The sequence below is a fragment of the Rhinoraja longicauda genome, chromosome 25, assembly GCF_053455715.1.
Source record: "Rhinoraja longicauda isolate Sanriku21f chromosome 25, sRhiLon1.1, whole genome shotgun sequence".
NCBI lineage: Eukaryota > Metazoa > Chordata > Chondrichthyes > Rajiformes > Arhynchobatidae > Rhinoraja > Rhinoraja longicauda.
This window is the reverse complement of record NC_135977.1, coordinates 14134576-14151997: the sequence shown is the minus strand read 5'-3', so window position 1 is coordinate 14151997 and position 17422 is coordinate 14134576. Positions and strand designations below refer to the sequence as shown.

The 17422-nt window shown below is 42.4% G+C and overlaps 1 protein-coding gene across 4 annotated transcripts in view; it reads left to right on the top strand.

The window, feature by feature from the left end:
• The window catches only part of sfi1 (SFI1 centrin binding protein), a 96229-nt gene that overhangs the window by 27070 nt on the left and 51737 nt on the right, over positions 1 to 17422 (top strand). For all 4 annotated transcript variants that reach the window (XM_078421303.1, XM_078421306.1, XM_078421302.1 and 1 more), the window contains 7 exons: positions 231 to 328; positions 3146 to 3212; positions 7679 to 7809; positions 9180 to 9261; positions 9845 to 10023; positions 11029 to 11104; positions 12821 to 12916. In XM_078421303.1, the coding sequence (XP_078277429.1) occupies positions 231 to 328; positions 3146 to 3212; positions 7679 to 7809; positions 9180 to 9261; positions 9845 to 10023; positions 11029 to 11104; positions 12821 to 12916 (729 nt within the window). The remainder of the gene's footprint in view (positions 1 to 230; positions 329 to 3145; positions 3213 to 7678; positions 7810 to 9179; positions 9262 to 9844; positions 10024 to 11028; positions 11105 to 12820; positions 12917 to 17422) is intronic.

Genomic DNA, 17422 nt, shown 5'->3' with positions numbered 1-17422 from the left:
GCTACCAGTCTTATTCTCCAACTCCTAAATTAAGTGAGTTATTTAATGCCAATGAGCAGCAATTGGGAATTGTATTTGCGTCCACCTGTGATTAAACAAGTTAATAAATATGTTTGTGACTAGATTGCTCTGTGGTACCTGGACCCATTCAATAGACTAGTTCTATAAATACATCTGTACTGGGAGCTGCGTTTGCGTTTCTGTTCTCATATTTTGCCTTGTTTGAACAGATGCTGCAAAGGTGCTGGAATCAGTGGAAGCTACGCTTGGAGAAGCAAGAGGAGTTTGAGCTTCAGTCACTATCTAGAGAAGCCCAAAATCACTTCAGGTATTCTAATGTCCATTGAATTTTAAATGCTTCACTTTCCATGCCAGAAGTATCTTCAGATGTTGGGAGAAAGTGAAAATGTTATTTGTATTCCGAAAGCTGTGTACTTCTCTTGAGCACACCCACTTTGTCATCCTTATAAAGGTACAATGAATATTTTATGAAATCTTGATTCTCAGATGTACACCGAGACCTAAACTTCATACCTAGGAGCACTGTTCATCACATTCAAACCATGTGAAATGATGTCACTTTTGCAGCTGATTAATCTTTGTGACTACTCCATCCGATCTTCATTGACTTCTGTTTATGATTGCACATTGCCGGTTTAGTCAATGTAAACAAGGTTGCGCTCAAGCTCAGAATGCAGTCTGTTCTGAAGAGAGGCATCAAGGATGCCAAAGCGTCCTACAAGAGGAAGATTGAGGACCACTTTACCAACAATGACCCACGGCGGGTATGGCAAGGCATCCAGCACATCACCAACTACAAGACCAGCAACCGCACGACTGCCGATGGCGACGCCTCGCTGGCAGAGGAACTTAACTGTTTCTTTGCTCGTTTCGAGGTGAAAGCTACAGTGGCAGACATAACACCCTCTCCAGCACCTGACAGCAACACCTTCACTGTGCAGGAGTATGATGTTAAGCGCGTGCTCAGAGCAGTGAATCCCAGGAAAGCTGCAGGCCCCGATGGTGTGCTGAGTGCTGAGGGAATGTGCAGACCAATTATCTGAGGTCTTCACAAAAATCTTCAACCTGTCCCTTTTAAAATCCACCATCCCTCCCTGCCTGAAGTCCGCCACAATCATCCCACTGCCGAAAAAGTCTGTCATCAGCGGTCTTAACGACTACCGTCCGGTAGCACTCACACCGGTCATCACAAAGTGCTTCGAGAGACTGGTCCTGCAGCACATCAAAGCCAGCCTCCCACCCACCTTCGACCCACACCAGTTTGCCTACAGAGCAAATAGGTCTACAGGGGATGCCATCGACACTGCTCTTCACACTGCACTGACCCACCTTGAACACCAGGGGAGATATGTGAGGATGCTCTTCCTCAACTTCAGCTCTGCCTTTAACACGGTCATCCCGAGCAGACTGGTCACCAAACTTTCCGACCTTGGATTTTCCCAAACCATCTGCCAATGGATCAAGGACTTCCTGACCAACCGCCCCCAGACCGTCAAAATAGGCCCTCACCTCTCCTCCACCATTACACTGAGCACCGGCTCACCACAGGGCTGTGTGTTGAGCCCCATCCTTTACTCCCTCTACACTCACGACTGCGCCCCCACCCATCCCACCAACACCATCATCAAGTTCGCGGATGACACGACTGTGGTTGGACTCATCTCAGGAGGAGATGAGACAGCCTATAGGGATGAAATCCAAAGGCTGGCAGCATGGTGTTCAGTGAACAATCTGGTCCTGAACTCCTCCAAAACAAAGGAACTTATAATTGACTTTAGAAAAAACAGTGTAGAATACGACCCACTCTACATCAATGGGGTCTGTGTGGAAAGGGTACCCGCTTTCAGGTTCCTGGGTACGCACATCGCAGAGGATCTTACCTGGTCTACCAACACCATCACCACAGTAAAGAAGGCACAGCAGAGACTCCACTTCCTGAGGATCCTCAGGAAAACCAACCTGCAGGAGAAGCTCATGTTGTCCTTCTATCGCTGCTCCATCGAGAGTGTGCTGGCATACTGTATAACCACATGGTATGCCAGCTGCTCAGAAAAGGACAGGAAGGCCCTTCAGAGGGTCATCACGACGGCCCAGAAGATCATCGGCTGCTCACTGCCCTCCCTGGAGCACCTGTTCAGCCTACGCTGCCTCAGTAGAGCAGGCAAAATAATAAAAGATCCATCCCACCCCGGCCACCGTCTGTTTGTTCATCTGCCCTCTGGTCGACGTTTCAGGTCGATCAAATCCCGAACAAACAGACTTAAGAACAGTTTTTACCCCAGGGCCATACGAGAACTGAACACTACCTTTGCACTAGGCAACACCGTTAAAAAATCTTGTACTTAATATAATTGTATTTATGTATTTATTTGTTTTTGCATTTATTGCATATATGTTTGTACGCACCGTCTGGATTGGCTATTTTTTAATTTCGTTGTACTCGTTGCAATGACAATAAATGAATATTATTATTATTATGAATAGTGTAATTTCATGCCAGATAAATACATGGAGGCTCTGATGGTAAGGCAAGGGTCATCTTTGTAACAGATTACCAATTATGATACCTTAATTTTCTGATTTCTGGTTTATTATTGTCATGTACTGTATATGAAGATACAGTGAAAAACGTTGTTTTGCGTGCTACCTAGGCCAATCATGCAATATATAAGTACATTCAAAGTATACATCTTCTCTCGTGTCCATCATCCATGTTTCAAATGTTACATGACTGTCATCGTCCATCCTGAAAAGGGCGCAAGCTTCCGGCGACAATGAGTAGGAGCCATCACTTGTATAGTAGATGATCGTGGTAGCAGAATTAGCTCGGGACACTTCCAGTTTCCAGCCCCGTGACGTGTATGCTTCTGCTATGGGGCCAAAGTATACATGAGGACAACAGGTTGTGGTAAAAAGGGAAAGGAAACTGAGTGCAGAATTTAGTGTTGCAGCGACAGAGAAAGTGCAGATAAAAAATGTGCAAGGGCTGCAATGAGGTAGATTGGGAGATCAGAATTAGCTTTTCATGTGTTTTAAGTTCTTCATAAATGTTGATATGACTTGTGTCTTCAAACCTGCTTCATAAAACTAATTTTACTGAAACAATTACATCTGTTTGTGCTAGGAAAGTATTGTTGAAGAAATCTCTACACTACTGGATAAAACACATTCAAGAGAGGAAATACTATGAGGTGAGGAATTAAGGATGTCATTGTGAACAGGAATGTTGAGAGCAAGTCTGCACAGTATTTCCAGTGGTCCAGCACATTGAAGCACTACCCTGTCTGGTTTTGAGGCAATTATATTGTAAAGATGTTGGATTGAATATCCAGCTTTCAGTTAATTTTAAGCTATAAAATATAATAGGACATTTAAGCCCTACCACTTGAACATTCTTTTCAGACAAAACCCAGATTTGTGATATTTAAACTTTTTTTAACATGAAGATTTAAACCATTTAATATAATTCAAAAGAGAACTATTTTTGTGAGCATGGATCTGCTTTTGCCCTACACTAGATTGTGCTCTTTATCTTTCATATTCCTTGCTGTCTGATATAAATTTATTAGACGTCTCTCTCACTTTCTGACCCTCGTACCATCCTCCTCACCTCCCACACCCCTTTCTCTATCCTAGCCACATTCTAGGCTACTATGTAGGCCAGTTTTGATTGAAGTCCTTGGGGTCCAAGCCCTTCATTGCATCAATCCCTGGGCTTGCCATGGTCACATGTGGTCCCTGGAGATGTATTTTCCTTTATCTTTACTTCTGTCCCATTCCTTTAACCTATTTCCTCCATGCTATCTGGGCCAATTCCTACCTCCGGCCAATTCCTAGTTCTCTACAGGACAGTTGGTATTTTCTTAAAATTAAAAAAACAAGTGACAAGCCAAATTTATCCTGAACTTTAATGAATTTCTATTTAGTGTGATAGCATCATACACCTCAGCCCTCCATGATCACACCTATTTTAAATCAATCCCGCACTAATCTTTAGACTTTAGAGATACAGGGCAGAAATAGGCCCTTTGGCCCACCCAGTCCGCATCGATCATCCCGTACACAAACACTACCCTATACACACACACTGGTGACAGTTTACAGAGGCCATTTAACCTACAAACATGCACGTCTTTGAAGTGCGGGAGGAAACTGGTGCACCTGGAGAAAACCCACGCGGTCACAGGGAGAACGTACGAATACCGTACAGACAGCACCGGTAGTCAGTATCAAACTCGGGTGTCTGGGGTTGTAAGGCAGCAACTCTACTGCTGCGCTACTGTGTCGCCCTTCAATCCAATTTTAATTTTCTCACTATCTCATCAACTCACTCATATTCTACCACTGACTCATGTGCCAGGAGCAATTTACAGTGGCCAATTCACCCACCAACCTGTAAGCCTTTACGATGTGCAAGAAAACCAGAGTGCATTGACGAAACCCAAGCAGTCTTAGAGAGACTATGTCAACCATGCAGGCAGTGATTGCTGGAGCTGTGAGGCAGGAGCTCATTTAGCTCTGCCATTGTGCTACCTCTGTATTATATAGCACTTTTATAGTGGTTCAAGCATATAGTGAATTAAATGTGTATGTTCCAAGATAATCAAACAAAAAATTGATGAAGAGCTACAAAAGGGTGTGGCTAAAGACATAATCAAAAGTAGGTTTTAAGGCGTATCTTAGAGGAGGAGAGATTTTGGTAAAAGCCGAAAATGTTAGATCCCCATCCGTGATGAAAGATCATTCACCTGACAGGTTATCTCTAATTATTCTCAACAGTTACTGTCTGACCTGTTGAGTATTTACAGTATTTTCTGTTGATCTTTCAGATTTTCAGGGTCAATAGGTTTTGCTTTTCAATTAGAAACTGAGGATTTGGAAGGAATTCTAGTGCTTCGGGTCTTCGCAGCTGAAGGCATAATCAGTCATGCTGCAGTTAACTTCAGAGTTGAGCAGGAGACTGGAATTGGAGGAATATAGTTTATTCTGCAGTCTTCAGGGCTTGTGGAGATTACTGAGTTTAGGAGGGTCAAGACCATGAGGAATAAGATTTTTCAAATTGAAATTTTGCTTAACCAAGAGTTAGAAGACGCATGGTGTGAGGTATGCATAGTACTTAGTGCAAGTTTGTTCAAGAATAACAAATTGACGATGACCTTGAGTTTATGGAGAACAGGATGAAGGAGGCCAGCTAGGAAATGCATTGGATTAACCAGATCTAGAGGTAGCAAGTGTTTGAAAGAGACCATTTCATTCTTTGTTACTCTTCTTGACTGCAATTTGACAACTTTGGAAGTAACAAGGAACTGTTGTGAAAAGTAATTAATTTTCAGCTTGTGAAAGTGTCTCAACTGAATTATGCTGCTAAAGTGTTTCTTTATTCATAGTTGCACGCTGATATTTAAAATTACTCCTGTGGTTTCTAATTGCCTGATTAAATTGCTGATCTCATGACATGAATGGTTCAACATTGTTTCATTTTTGTTTAATAATAGTACAGAAAAAGAGGTCTTAGGAGACTAGTTTGTACATGCTTTGCAACGTACCTGCTTTATCAGCAGAATGGTAGAAGCAGAGATGGATTACAATCAGCTTGCTTCACATTGTTTTGGGCCTATGTAAAAAACGTATAATAGTACAGCACAGGAATAGACTCTTCGGCCCATGATATCTGTGCCGAACATGATGCAAAGCTAAACTCTGCCTGCACAAAATCCATATGGCTCCATTCCCTGCATATATATGCCTATATAAACGGCTTTTAAATGCCCTTATCTTATCTGCCACCGAAACCACCCCTAGCAGCATATTCCATGTACCCTGCATTCTCTATGTAAAAAAATAATTTGCCTTGCACATCTCCTTTAAACTTTGCCCTTCTCAACTTAAAGTTCTGCTTCTATCAGGTCTCCCCTCAACCTCAGATATTACAGAGAATTTACATACCTCAATTAAACCTCCCTCAGTCTCCTGAGAGAATTTTCTTCCAAGGCTAATTATGCAGTCCTGATGATGTCCTTATCATCCTCTATGAAGTGTGCTGACCAGATCTGTGCACAGTACCTTCACTTTAGTTTTACATACTTCTAGCGTGATCACTTTACTCTTGCCTTTTATATCATGCAAATAATGGCAAGAAACCCTTGTCCAGATGTCCTCCCTCTTTAGTGAATGTGGTTTCCCCCCAGCTGTCATAGGTGGATCCCTCGCCTGCGTGTCATGTGTGTCCCGTAGTTCTGTTCTTGCTCCCTCTCCCCAGGATGCAACAAGGACAAGAGTTCTCTTGGTCCTCACTTTTCGCCCCACCAGCCTCTGCATCCAACACATCATCCTCCAACATTTCTATCACCTCCAATTCTCTAATCCTGTTTTTCCTCTCCAAATATTTGTTCCGACTGAATTTCATTTGGCACTCTTATCCCCACCTTGTTATTCACTGTCAGTCACATGGCCAATTTTGACATCATTGGTGATCATCTTAACTATGGCCCACATCTGTCCAAGTCATTTATATATATGATGAAAAGCAAGGGACTAGAAAACATCCATGTGTTTTTATGCTTTGTACCCACTTTTTATATGTTTTGTGCACACTGGGAAGACATGTTTGTTACATGAAGTGAGACAAAGTAGACTAGGCCCATATTGTCTTGAATTTAGAAGGATGAGAAGTGATCTTTGTGAAATTTAAAATATTCCAACAGGGCACAACAGGATAAATGCAGAAAAGGGGTTTCCGTGGTTAAGGATACACGATCTCAAGGGGTACACCATTTTGGAATGAGATTAAGATTTTTTTTCATTTAAAGGGTGGTGACATTTTTGGTTTCAATCCTGGAAGCCTGTGGAGGCCGAGTCATTGAGATCAACAGATTTCACGATTTTGAGAGAGTTAAGGGATGTGAGGATAACGCGGGAAAGTGGAGCTGACATTGAAGATAAGCTATGATTTTGATGAATGGTGGAACAGACCTAAAGGGTTGGGTTGCCTACTCGTTCTAATAATTATGCTTTAATGTGACTGGTGTAACTTAGTGGGTCAGACAGCATCTCTGGAGACCTCTGCCTCCAGAGATGCTGCCTGACCTGCTGATTTACTCCAGCACTTTATCTATTTTTGTAAATCAGCATCTGCAGTTCCTTGTTTCTATGTTTTAATGTGACTGCTTTTCATTTTTTCTTTTGAAATACAACATTTTTGATCGCTCATGTTTTCCCTTGACGCCAGTATGGGCCGTTTTATAGATTGTTTGGGAGCTTGCTATTACTAGACATCTGCTGCTCTGTTACTATCAACTCCTTCAGTATTGTCTCTATTGATATGCATACATTACTATCCTCCGAGTTAAGCTTCCAGAGAGAGTTGGGTTGTGGGCTTGGTTGTGCTGTACATACATGTTCATCAGAAACTGAACATGTACTGCAAAACTTTCCAAATGCTATTTTAATGATGGGAGAATTGAGATTCCCTTCACATGTGCTTCATTCAAATACGGATAGAATATTGTCCTTGTGAAATTTCATTTATGTTCTGTCGTTTACTGTTGTTACTTGTTTTGAAGCCACTGATGCCCAATTGGAGATCGAGGGGCTGAGTAGATAATGTTACTGATTGTTTGTGACCTCTATGTTTAATGCAGTTACTTTATTGTTGTAGATTCAAGATAAAAAGGCTATAGCTCACTACAGTAGGATGCTGTTGCCTTTTTATCTGGAAAGGTGGAAGTTGTATGTGAGTGAGAAGAAACAGCTGAATCAAATGAAGGAGACTGCATGGCTATTTCACAGGTACCGTCCAAACACTGGGTGCGAAGAATGGCTTTGTTTTTCATGTTTACCCTTTCCACTATTGAATGTTCTGGGTGGTGGTTAGCATTATCATAGCCAGTGTATCTGATCAAAGCTCTACAAATAATTGTGATTGAACAGCTAAAGAGGGGTGAGGTCTAAACATTCTCATTCTCAATGATGTGGGGCCCAGCATGTGACTGTCATAAAGGCAAGGATGAAACATTCTCAGCCATTTTCAGCCAGATGTGGAAAGCAAATAATTCATCTTGGCTTCCTCCTGGGGTCACCACCATCATAGAACTGGTTATCGGCCAGTTCCATTCACTTCATTTGAAAATTGAGACCACTTGATATACAAAGGCAATGGGACCAGACAACATTTTAGCTGTGACACAAAAGACTTGCATTCCAGAATGAGCTATGCCTTTGGCCAAGCTGGAATGAGCTGCACCGTTAGCCAAGTTGAATACAGTTAACACATTGGCATCTATCCTGTAAAAATAGTAGTCCAGATGTATCCTCTTCAAAAAATCCAATCTCACTAATTACCATCCAATCAAATTACTTGGATATCTGCAAAATGATGAAGGTGTCATTGATCATACCGTCATGTGGTTCTGACAATAATCTGCTCACTGATGCAAGGGATGCAAGAGAGAGATCAAATGACTTATCCTTGACAATCACTGGTGTTACTGAGTCACCCACCACCAATATCCTTGGGGCACCAATAACTTGACCAGCCATGTATCACAAAAGCAGGTGAGAAGCAGTGAGTAATTCGCCTCCTGATACATTCAAACCTTTTTACTATCTATAAGGTATGTCAGGAGTATAATGGAAGACATTGCATTTGCCTGAGTGAGACAGCTCCTACAGGAGCTGGAACTTAATACAATCCAGGGCAAAGCATCAGCTTTACTGACACCCATCCACCATTCTCAACATTTATTTCCTGCACAACTGGTGTGCATAATGTGCCATGTGCAGTTACTTGCCTGGGCTCCTTGATAGCATGTTCAAAGCTGCAACCTCCATCACCAATAAGGACAAAAGCAGCAATACCAAGCAACACCACACCACCAGCAAGTTTCCTTTAAATTGCACAGCTTCCTGATTTGGAGAATGTCACGGCCATTCATTGTCGCTGGGTCCAAATCCCAGCAACACCGCTGTGCCTGAAATTTCACCAGGAAGACTGCGTTTTTTCAGAAACTCCCATCACCTCTACGAGCAGTAAGGAATGGGCAATAAATGCTGGTCTTGCCGAATGATATGCAGATCCTGAAAAATGAATAACTTACAAATAAAATCTGTGAGACTATCTGTTAACATATTCTTTATCAATTAATAATATTGCTTTGCAGGGAGAAATTGCAGAGATTGTCTTTTTATTTTTGGTGGAGAATGATGGATCATCATCGTGAGAATCGACTAGCAGAGAGACTGGTGAATATAACAGATTCTTGGATGAGTTGATCATAATTAATGATAATAAAATAAATTTGAACAATCCTGTTTTCTCAAAATGTCTTAGTTCCACCGGAGCAAATAGCTAATCTGTTGGCCGTAATTAAACATAGATTGCATATATGTAACTGACTGCTAAAAGGTTGTCGGAGGTTATAGCCGCAGACACATGGGTTATATTGACATGTGAATGAAGTTTCAAGAGATTGTGAGATACTGCCTTTTCAATGAAGTATTAAAATGGGACCTCTTGAAGTGACTTTAAAGGTCTTGCATGGTATTTAAGAAATTGTGTCTTAACTAATATTTATTCCCGTAATAACAGTAAAACAGAGTAACTGATTGAATAGATATTTTTAGGTTCTTGCTGTCTGCCAGTAGTTGCTATGTTTCCCTGCATTGCCACAATGATCAGTTCAGAAATAGTTTCATTTTGCTGTGAAATTAAATTTGTTAAAAGACTGGAGTTTTATTCTGATGACAATATAATTGCTGCTCCTGCACTGGGTTACTTCATTGGGTTTTATTAAAATAATTAATGGACACATTTCCATTACCACAGGCAGTGATTCATTCTGATCAACGCATGTTACTTCATTACTGGTGTTGCTGGCATATCCGGACCACTGACTGCCTGGAGGAGAGAGAGAAAGAGGCTACTGCTGAAGATTTTTTTAGGCGTCAATTGCTGCTTAAATTTATTCTATTTTGGAGAAAGTCTGCAGCAGACCAAAAAGCAGGGTATGAAATCACTGGACTTTATTTAATGTTTCCATAGTTGAACCAAGTAAATATTTGGGCCTTAATGACTGTGTGTAAATTAATATTGTGGTACAATATGGACGTGCAAAATAACTTGGAGGTTATTATCCAATGTGGAATTATCTGAGCTGATGGTCGGATTGATATTTAGTATAGTTTAGAGATCCAGCGTGGAAACAGCCCATCGAGTCCGCGCCGATCACAGATCACCTATACATTAGTTCCATGTCCTACACACCAGCAGCAATTTTGGAGAAGCGAATTAACCTACACAGGAACATTAATAAACAAAAATTAAAACCAAGCATAAGTGAGTAACAGAATCGGAAAGCCCTCTGGACTGCACACTCAGCAGAATAATTGCAAACTAAATCCCTTGAAATTTGGTTTGTATAGTGAAGACAAACGTACAAGAAACAGGTTGTTGATCCTGAGTGATCAGTGTTAAAATTTATCTTTCACAAAAACACGCCATGTGCCTGCTTGTTTCATTATCCCAGTGTTGCTCATTTCCTTTATCTTTACCTGTCAACATATTTATAAACAATGTTGCGCTGTTTGCTTTGATCGTTAACTATGGAACTTCACTCTTTCACCTCATTAATCATCTTCAGAACTAGATTGACATGCTTAAGAGTTCAAGTCTACTAGTTTATCACCAGACCTAGTATTGATCAAAATTATTTGAAGTACTTTCACAATTTTAAATTATAACAGGATGCTGTGTTGGTACCAATATGGTAAATAATGGAGACACAAAATGCTGGAGTAACTCAGCAGGTCAGGCAGCATCTCTGGAGAGAAGGAATGGGTGACATTTCGGGTTGAGACTCTTATATTCTATGCCTAAGCTATGATGGCAAGCATACATTGGTGATGCCTTACATGCAATTTTGAATGAATTCATATATAAATATAATTTGCTGGAGACCAGAGATTGGTATAATTTTAATTATTCTTGTTTTTTTAAATTTTTTGCTTCAGACGAGACAAAGAAATACAAGCCATAAGGCATCGGTACAAGTTTTGTTTGCTTAGGACCTGGAGTGCTTGGCAGCAGGTAAGAAATTAGACTTACTCAAGTGGTTCTATGTCATGAAGTAGCAATTCAACTTGAATTAAATAAAACCAAATGGATCTGAGTCTCAATGAGCTGTACTTAGTTAGATAGTGGAAACAGGGGATATGGGGAGAAGGCAGGCACAGGTTACTGATTGTGGATGATCAACCATGATCATAATGAATGGCGGTGCTGGCTCAAAGGGCCAAATGGCCTCCTCCTGCACCTATTTTCTGTTTAATTTGGTATGCTAAACATCATTTGATTATAGAAAGACAATGAGAGCCCATTTATTTTTGTTTGTTGGTTTCTTCTGATAAATTTACTTTTTATTTTTAACCAAAGTCTAGTTACATACACACAGCCAGAATCTACCAATTTGTCTCCAACTTTAAATTGAAAATAAATTATTTGTAAAAAAAACCCAGAACTAATTCCATAAAACAAGTTTTGAATGACAAATATGCAACAGTATAGGAAGGAACTGCAGATGCTAGTTTATAGAGAAAGATAGACACAAAACGCTGGTGTAAGAAAATAACTGCAGATGCTGGTACAAATCGAAGGTATTTATTCACAAAATGCTGGAGTAACTCAGCAGGTCAGGCAGCATCTCAGGAGAGAAGGAATGGGTGACGTTTCAGGTCGAGACCCTTCTTCAGACTGATGTCAGGGGGGCGGGACAAAGGAAGGATATAGGTGGAGACAGGAAGTTTAGAGGGAGAACTGGGAAGGGGGAGGGGAAGAGAGGGACAGAGGAACTATCTAAAGTTGGAGAAGTCAATGTTCATACCGCTGGGCTGCAAGCTGCAGTGCCATAGTGAGGCCCACCGGAAATTGGAGGAACAGCACCTCATATTTCGCTTGGGCAGCTTGCAGCCCAGCGGTATGAACATTGACTTCTCCAACTTTAGATAGTTCCTCTGTCCCTCTCTTCCCCTCCCCCTTCCCAGTTCTCCCTCTAACTTCCTGTCTCCACCTATATCCTTCCTTTGTCCTGCCCCCCTGACATCAGTCTGAAGAAGGGTCTTGAACTGAAACGTCACCCATTCCTTCTCTCCTGAGATGCTGCCTGACCTGCTGAGTTACTCCAGCATTTTGTGAATAAACACAAAATGCTGGAGTAACTCAGTGGGACAAACAGCATCTCTGGAGAGAAGGAGGATCTAGTTACAGAGATGAGTGCTGACTCCATGTTCCACAAGTTTGGTGATGAGTTTGGATGGGATAATGGTATTAAAAGCAGACTATGAATAGAAGTCTGATGTAGGTGTGTCTCTTATCCAGGGATGAGTGTTAGGCCAGGGAGATGGCATCAGCTGTGTTGGCGGTAGGCGAACTGCAGTAGGTCAAGGTTGCTTGGGAGACTGGATTTATTGAGTTTCATAACCAGTCTCTGCTGACATTGCTGACATTCCCTTTTGTTCTTTCCATTTGCCCTGTTCAATGTTTCTTGCTAGAGTTAAAGATAAAACATCTTTTTAGTTTTAATTGAACGTTATCAGTTTGAAATGTTAATTGTATATCATTTCCCAAAAGCTGCTTGCTATGGTGAGTAAGTCCAGCACTTTCTGTTATTATTGAACGATGTAAAGTATTTGGAAAATGAGGTAGGGAAGCCAAGACTCTGTTATTGTCCATCAAAAAATGTCAGAAATTAAGTTGATGAATTCAACATTCGTGTATCATATATTTCTGCAATTTCCATTTTTTCAGTATGTGCAGAGAAAGCAGGAGAAGTGGAAGAAGCAGCTGTGTGCTGATGTCCATTTTCATCGGGTATTGCTGTGCAAAACTTTAAATGGATGGAAGGTGAGTGACAGGTACTGCAATCTCACTGCAGAATTTCAATAATGGATGCCAAATGAGGGCAAGTTTTACTGTTGAGTTGTATAAAAACACAGTTGGTAGTTTAATCTAGATTTGAACTCCATATAATGTCAAGAAAACAGTTCGGGATTTCGAATACCACACATTGGTACAGGGCCTCCCCGGTTACGAATACCCAACGTTTGGACAGCTCGTTAATACAAGCAAGCATTTGCGGCACGGTAGCGCAGCGGTAGAGTTGCTGCTTTACAGCGAATGCAGCACCGGAGACTCAGGTTCGATCCTGACTACGGATGCTGCACTGTAAGGAGTTTGTACGTTCTCCCCGTGACCTGCGTGGGTTTTCTCCGAGATCTTCGGTTTCCTCCCACACTCCAAAGACGTACAGGTATGTAGGTTAATTGGCTGGGTAAAATGTTTAAAAAAAATTGTCCCTAGTGGGTGTAGGATAGTGTTAATGTGCGGGGATCACTGGGCGGCACGGACTTGGAGGGCCGAAAAGGCCTGTTTCCGGCTGTATATATATGATATGATATGAGACCAGATGTATAGATTTGTCAGTATAAGAAAATAACTGCAGATGCTGGTACAAATCGATTTATTCACAAAATGCTGGAGTAACTCAGCAGGTCAGGCAGCATCTCGGGAGAGAAGGAATGGGTGACGTTTCGGGTCGAGACCCTTCTTCAGTCTGAAGAAGCGTATAGATTTGTCAGTTGCTGCAGATATCATATTCTGTGAGGAAACTTGGTTTACAGCAATGTGTTTGCATCTTGTAAAGAAATCTGAATGTTTGAGTTCAATGCCCTGGTTTATCTACATGTTGCCTTTGGTTGGCCCATGTTTTTATTTGAACGTATTGATTGGCAGCCACATACCGACTTGCAGACTATTCTGGTTGTAAACAATTTTCAGGAACGGAACTATGTTGTAACCTGGGGATGACATGCATTTGATGTCTATATTGAGGAGGTGACTTTTCATTGACTCTTTGGAGTGTGGCAGAGTTTGGATCAAATTTGGGAATACTTTTTATTTGCTCCTCTTTGATTCTTTTTTTTAGGAATAATATACGGGCTCCTTTTTGAGTTTTCGTGGTGCAATATTTTGAAAGTAGTGTTCTGAACAGTGGCACAGTGACACAGGTGGTGGAGCTGTTGCCTCACAAGAGGGGATCAGCTGTATCTAGTATTCCAAAATATTCTCCCATTGTGGTACTAACAAGTTGCAGGGCTACAGAGTAATAAAATGGAGTAATAAAAAGAGGGAAAATGGGACTAATAAATTGTTCTGCTGGGAACATGCATATACCCCAAAACACTTCAAATGATGAGTAAAACTAAGTTTGCTTACTGCCTAATTGAGGTGATGAGAAGAAAGTTCATCTACTAACTTGCCTCTTAGCTATTTACCCAGCCTACCTTGGACAATTTCTCCTTCATAGCATTATAATTTTGTCATATTGTGGTCATTACCCTCCAGGGGATCTTTAGCCACAAGATCCCTCATTAATCCCTCAATGCATGACCAAATTTTAAAAAGCCTGTTTCCTAGTAGGCTCTGCAATGTACTACGCTAAACAGCAACCCCTGGCGCATTCCACAAATTCTTCACGAATGTCCTTGCCAGTTTGATTCATCCAATCAATATCTAGATTAAATGTTACCTTGAAACATACCCTTGATATTTTCCCATGAATGCTCTGACCTACTAAGATGTCACATTTTGGGGGTTGATAGACCACTCCCACCTTTGTCTTCTTTACTTTTACTTTAGAGAGATATAACATGGAAACAGGCCCTTCAACCCACTGAGTCCATACCGACCAGCGATCATCCCATACACTAACTCTATCCTACACACTAAGGACAATTTACAGAAGCCAATTAACCTACAAACCTGTATGTCTTTAGAGTGTGGGAGAAAACCGGTGCACCTGTAGAAAGCTATCATGTTCACAGGGGGAACGTGCAAACTCTGTGCAGACAGCACCCGTGGTCAGGAACAAACCTGGGTCCCTGGTGCTGTGAGGCAGCAACTCTATCGCTGCGTCACTGTGCCGTCCAGTTCCTTCCACTGCTATTCATTTCATCTCAAACCAATTCCACATGACTATCCACTGCCTTTGATTCACAATTCAGTACTGCTCTAATACCTTGCTTGTTGAACAACACTACCTCACCTCTTTTCCCCTTTGGCCTGTTCTCTTAGAACAGTGTATAACCTGGAATATTGAGCACCCAGTCCTGGTCACCTTGCAAGCCATGTTCTTGTAATAGATGTTATTATGAATGATAATAATGTATTTTTATTTATATAGCGCATTTCATATACTCAAAGACGCTTTACAGAGATTTAGAGAACATAGGGAAATTAATAAATAGATAAATAAGTAAATAAATAAACGAACAGAGAAAGGAAACAGAAGGTGAGGTGACCTTCAGTGGTTGAAGGCAGTACTGAACAGGTGAGACTTCAGCGATGTTTTGAATGTGGTGAGTGTGGAGGAGTCTCTAACGTTTTGGGGTAGTGAGTTCCATAGGGTGGGAGCAGCGATGGAGAAAGCCCTGTCCCCCCAGGATCTGAGTTTGGTCCGGATGTGGGGGGATAGGAGATTGGCAGCAGCAGAGCGGAGGGTGCAGGTGGGAGTGTGCCTGTGGAGGAGGTCGGTCAGGTAGGATGGGGCCAGGTTATGGAGGGCTTTGTAGGTTATGAGGAGGATTTTGTACTGGATTCTCTGGGGGATGGGGAGCCAGTGGAGTTTATAAAGGACGGGGGTGATATGGTCACAGATCGGGGTGTGGGTGAGTAGACGGGCAGCGGAGTTTTGAATGTATTGAAGTTTACTGATGATTTTTGAGGGTGCGCCATAGAGGAGGCTGTTGCAGTAGTCCAGACGGGAGGTGATGAAGGCGTGGATGAGGGTTTCTGCAGCTGTGGAGGAGAGGGATGGACGGAGACGGGCAATGTTTTTGAGGTGGAAGAAGGCTGTCTTTGTGATGTGTTTGATGTGTTTGTCGAAGGAGAGGGCTTGATCAAAGATGATTCCAAGATTCCGGATGTGAGGTGAGGTGGATACTGGGAGACCCTCAATGTTGAGGATGAAGTTTTGGGTGGATTTGGTGAGTGTTTTTGGACCAATGATGATGATTTCAGATTTGTTGCAATTGAGTTTGAGGAAATTTGATTGAAGCCAAGATTTTATTTCAGTGATGCAGTTTGTCAGTGTAGAGTGTGTGGTGGGGGAGATTGACTTGGTGGAGATGACTAGCTGGATATCATCGGCGAAGCAGTGGAAGTTGAGACCATGACGGCGGATTAATTGACCAAGGGGGAACAGGTAGAGGATGAAGAGGAGGGGGCCAAGGACTGAGCCTTGGGGGACACCTTGGGGGAGGGGAGCGGTGGGGGATTTACAGTTGTTAATGGAGATGAACTGGTGTCTGTCAGAGAGGTAAGATTTGAACCAGGATAGGGCTGTGCCGGTGATGTTAAGGGAGGTTTCAAGTCGGGTGAGGAGAATGGAGTGATTTATGGTGTCAAAGGCGGCGCTGAGGTCAAGTAGGATGAGGATGTTGAGGTTGCCAGCGTCGGAGGAGAGGAGAATGTCGTTTGTGATTTTGAGGAGCGCAGTTTCAGTACAGTGGTTTGAGCGGAATCCGGATTGGAAAGTTTCATACAGGTTATTGGTAGAGAGGTGGTATTTGAGTTGGGAAGCTACAGCACGTTCCAAAACTTTGGACAGAAAGGGTAGGTTGGAGATTGGTCTGAAGTTGTTTGGGGTGTCAGGGTTTAGACCAGGTTTTTTCAGAATGGGGGTGACAGCAGCGATTTTGAGGGATGGCGGGACGATGCCAGTGGACAGGGAGGAGTTTATTGTTGCAGTGATAAGTGGAGAGAGAGCAGGAAGGCAGGTCTTGACAAAGCTGGAGGGGATGGGGTCCAGAGAGCAGGTGGCAGTTTTTATTCCTGTGAAGAGGTCAGAGAGATCGGTGGTGGAGATTGGGGAGAATTGAGGCAGGGGCTGACAGGATAAGGGGGGGCAGGTGGTTTGAGGGGGAGCAGGTGCGTTGGTGGTTAAGGTGCTGTAGATGTTGTCTATTTTGCTTTGGAAGAATGAAAGGAAAGTGGTGCATTTGTCAACTGTGAATGATTGGGAGATGGTGTCCAGGGGGCTGAGGAGTTTGTTTATTGTAGAGAAGAGTGTTTTTGGGTTTCCGGAGCCAGAGTGAATTATTTGAGAGTAGTAGGTGGAGTGGGCGCGGGAGAGGGCATCTTTGTAGTGCTGCATGTGGTCTTTGTAGGCTTGGGAGTGAATTGTGAGACCTGTTTTGTTGCGGAGTCTTTCAAGTTGGCGGGCATGAGTTTTCATCACGCGGAGTTCAGGGGTAAACCAGGGAGCAGAGTGGGTGAAGGAAACTGTTTTGGTTTTTATAGGTGCAAGCTGGTCGAGGCAGGAGGAGAGAGTGCGGTTGTAGTAGTCAGTGA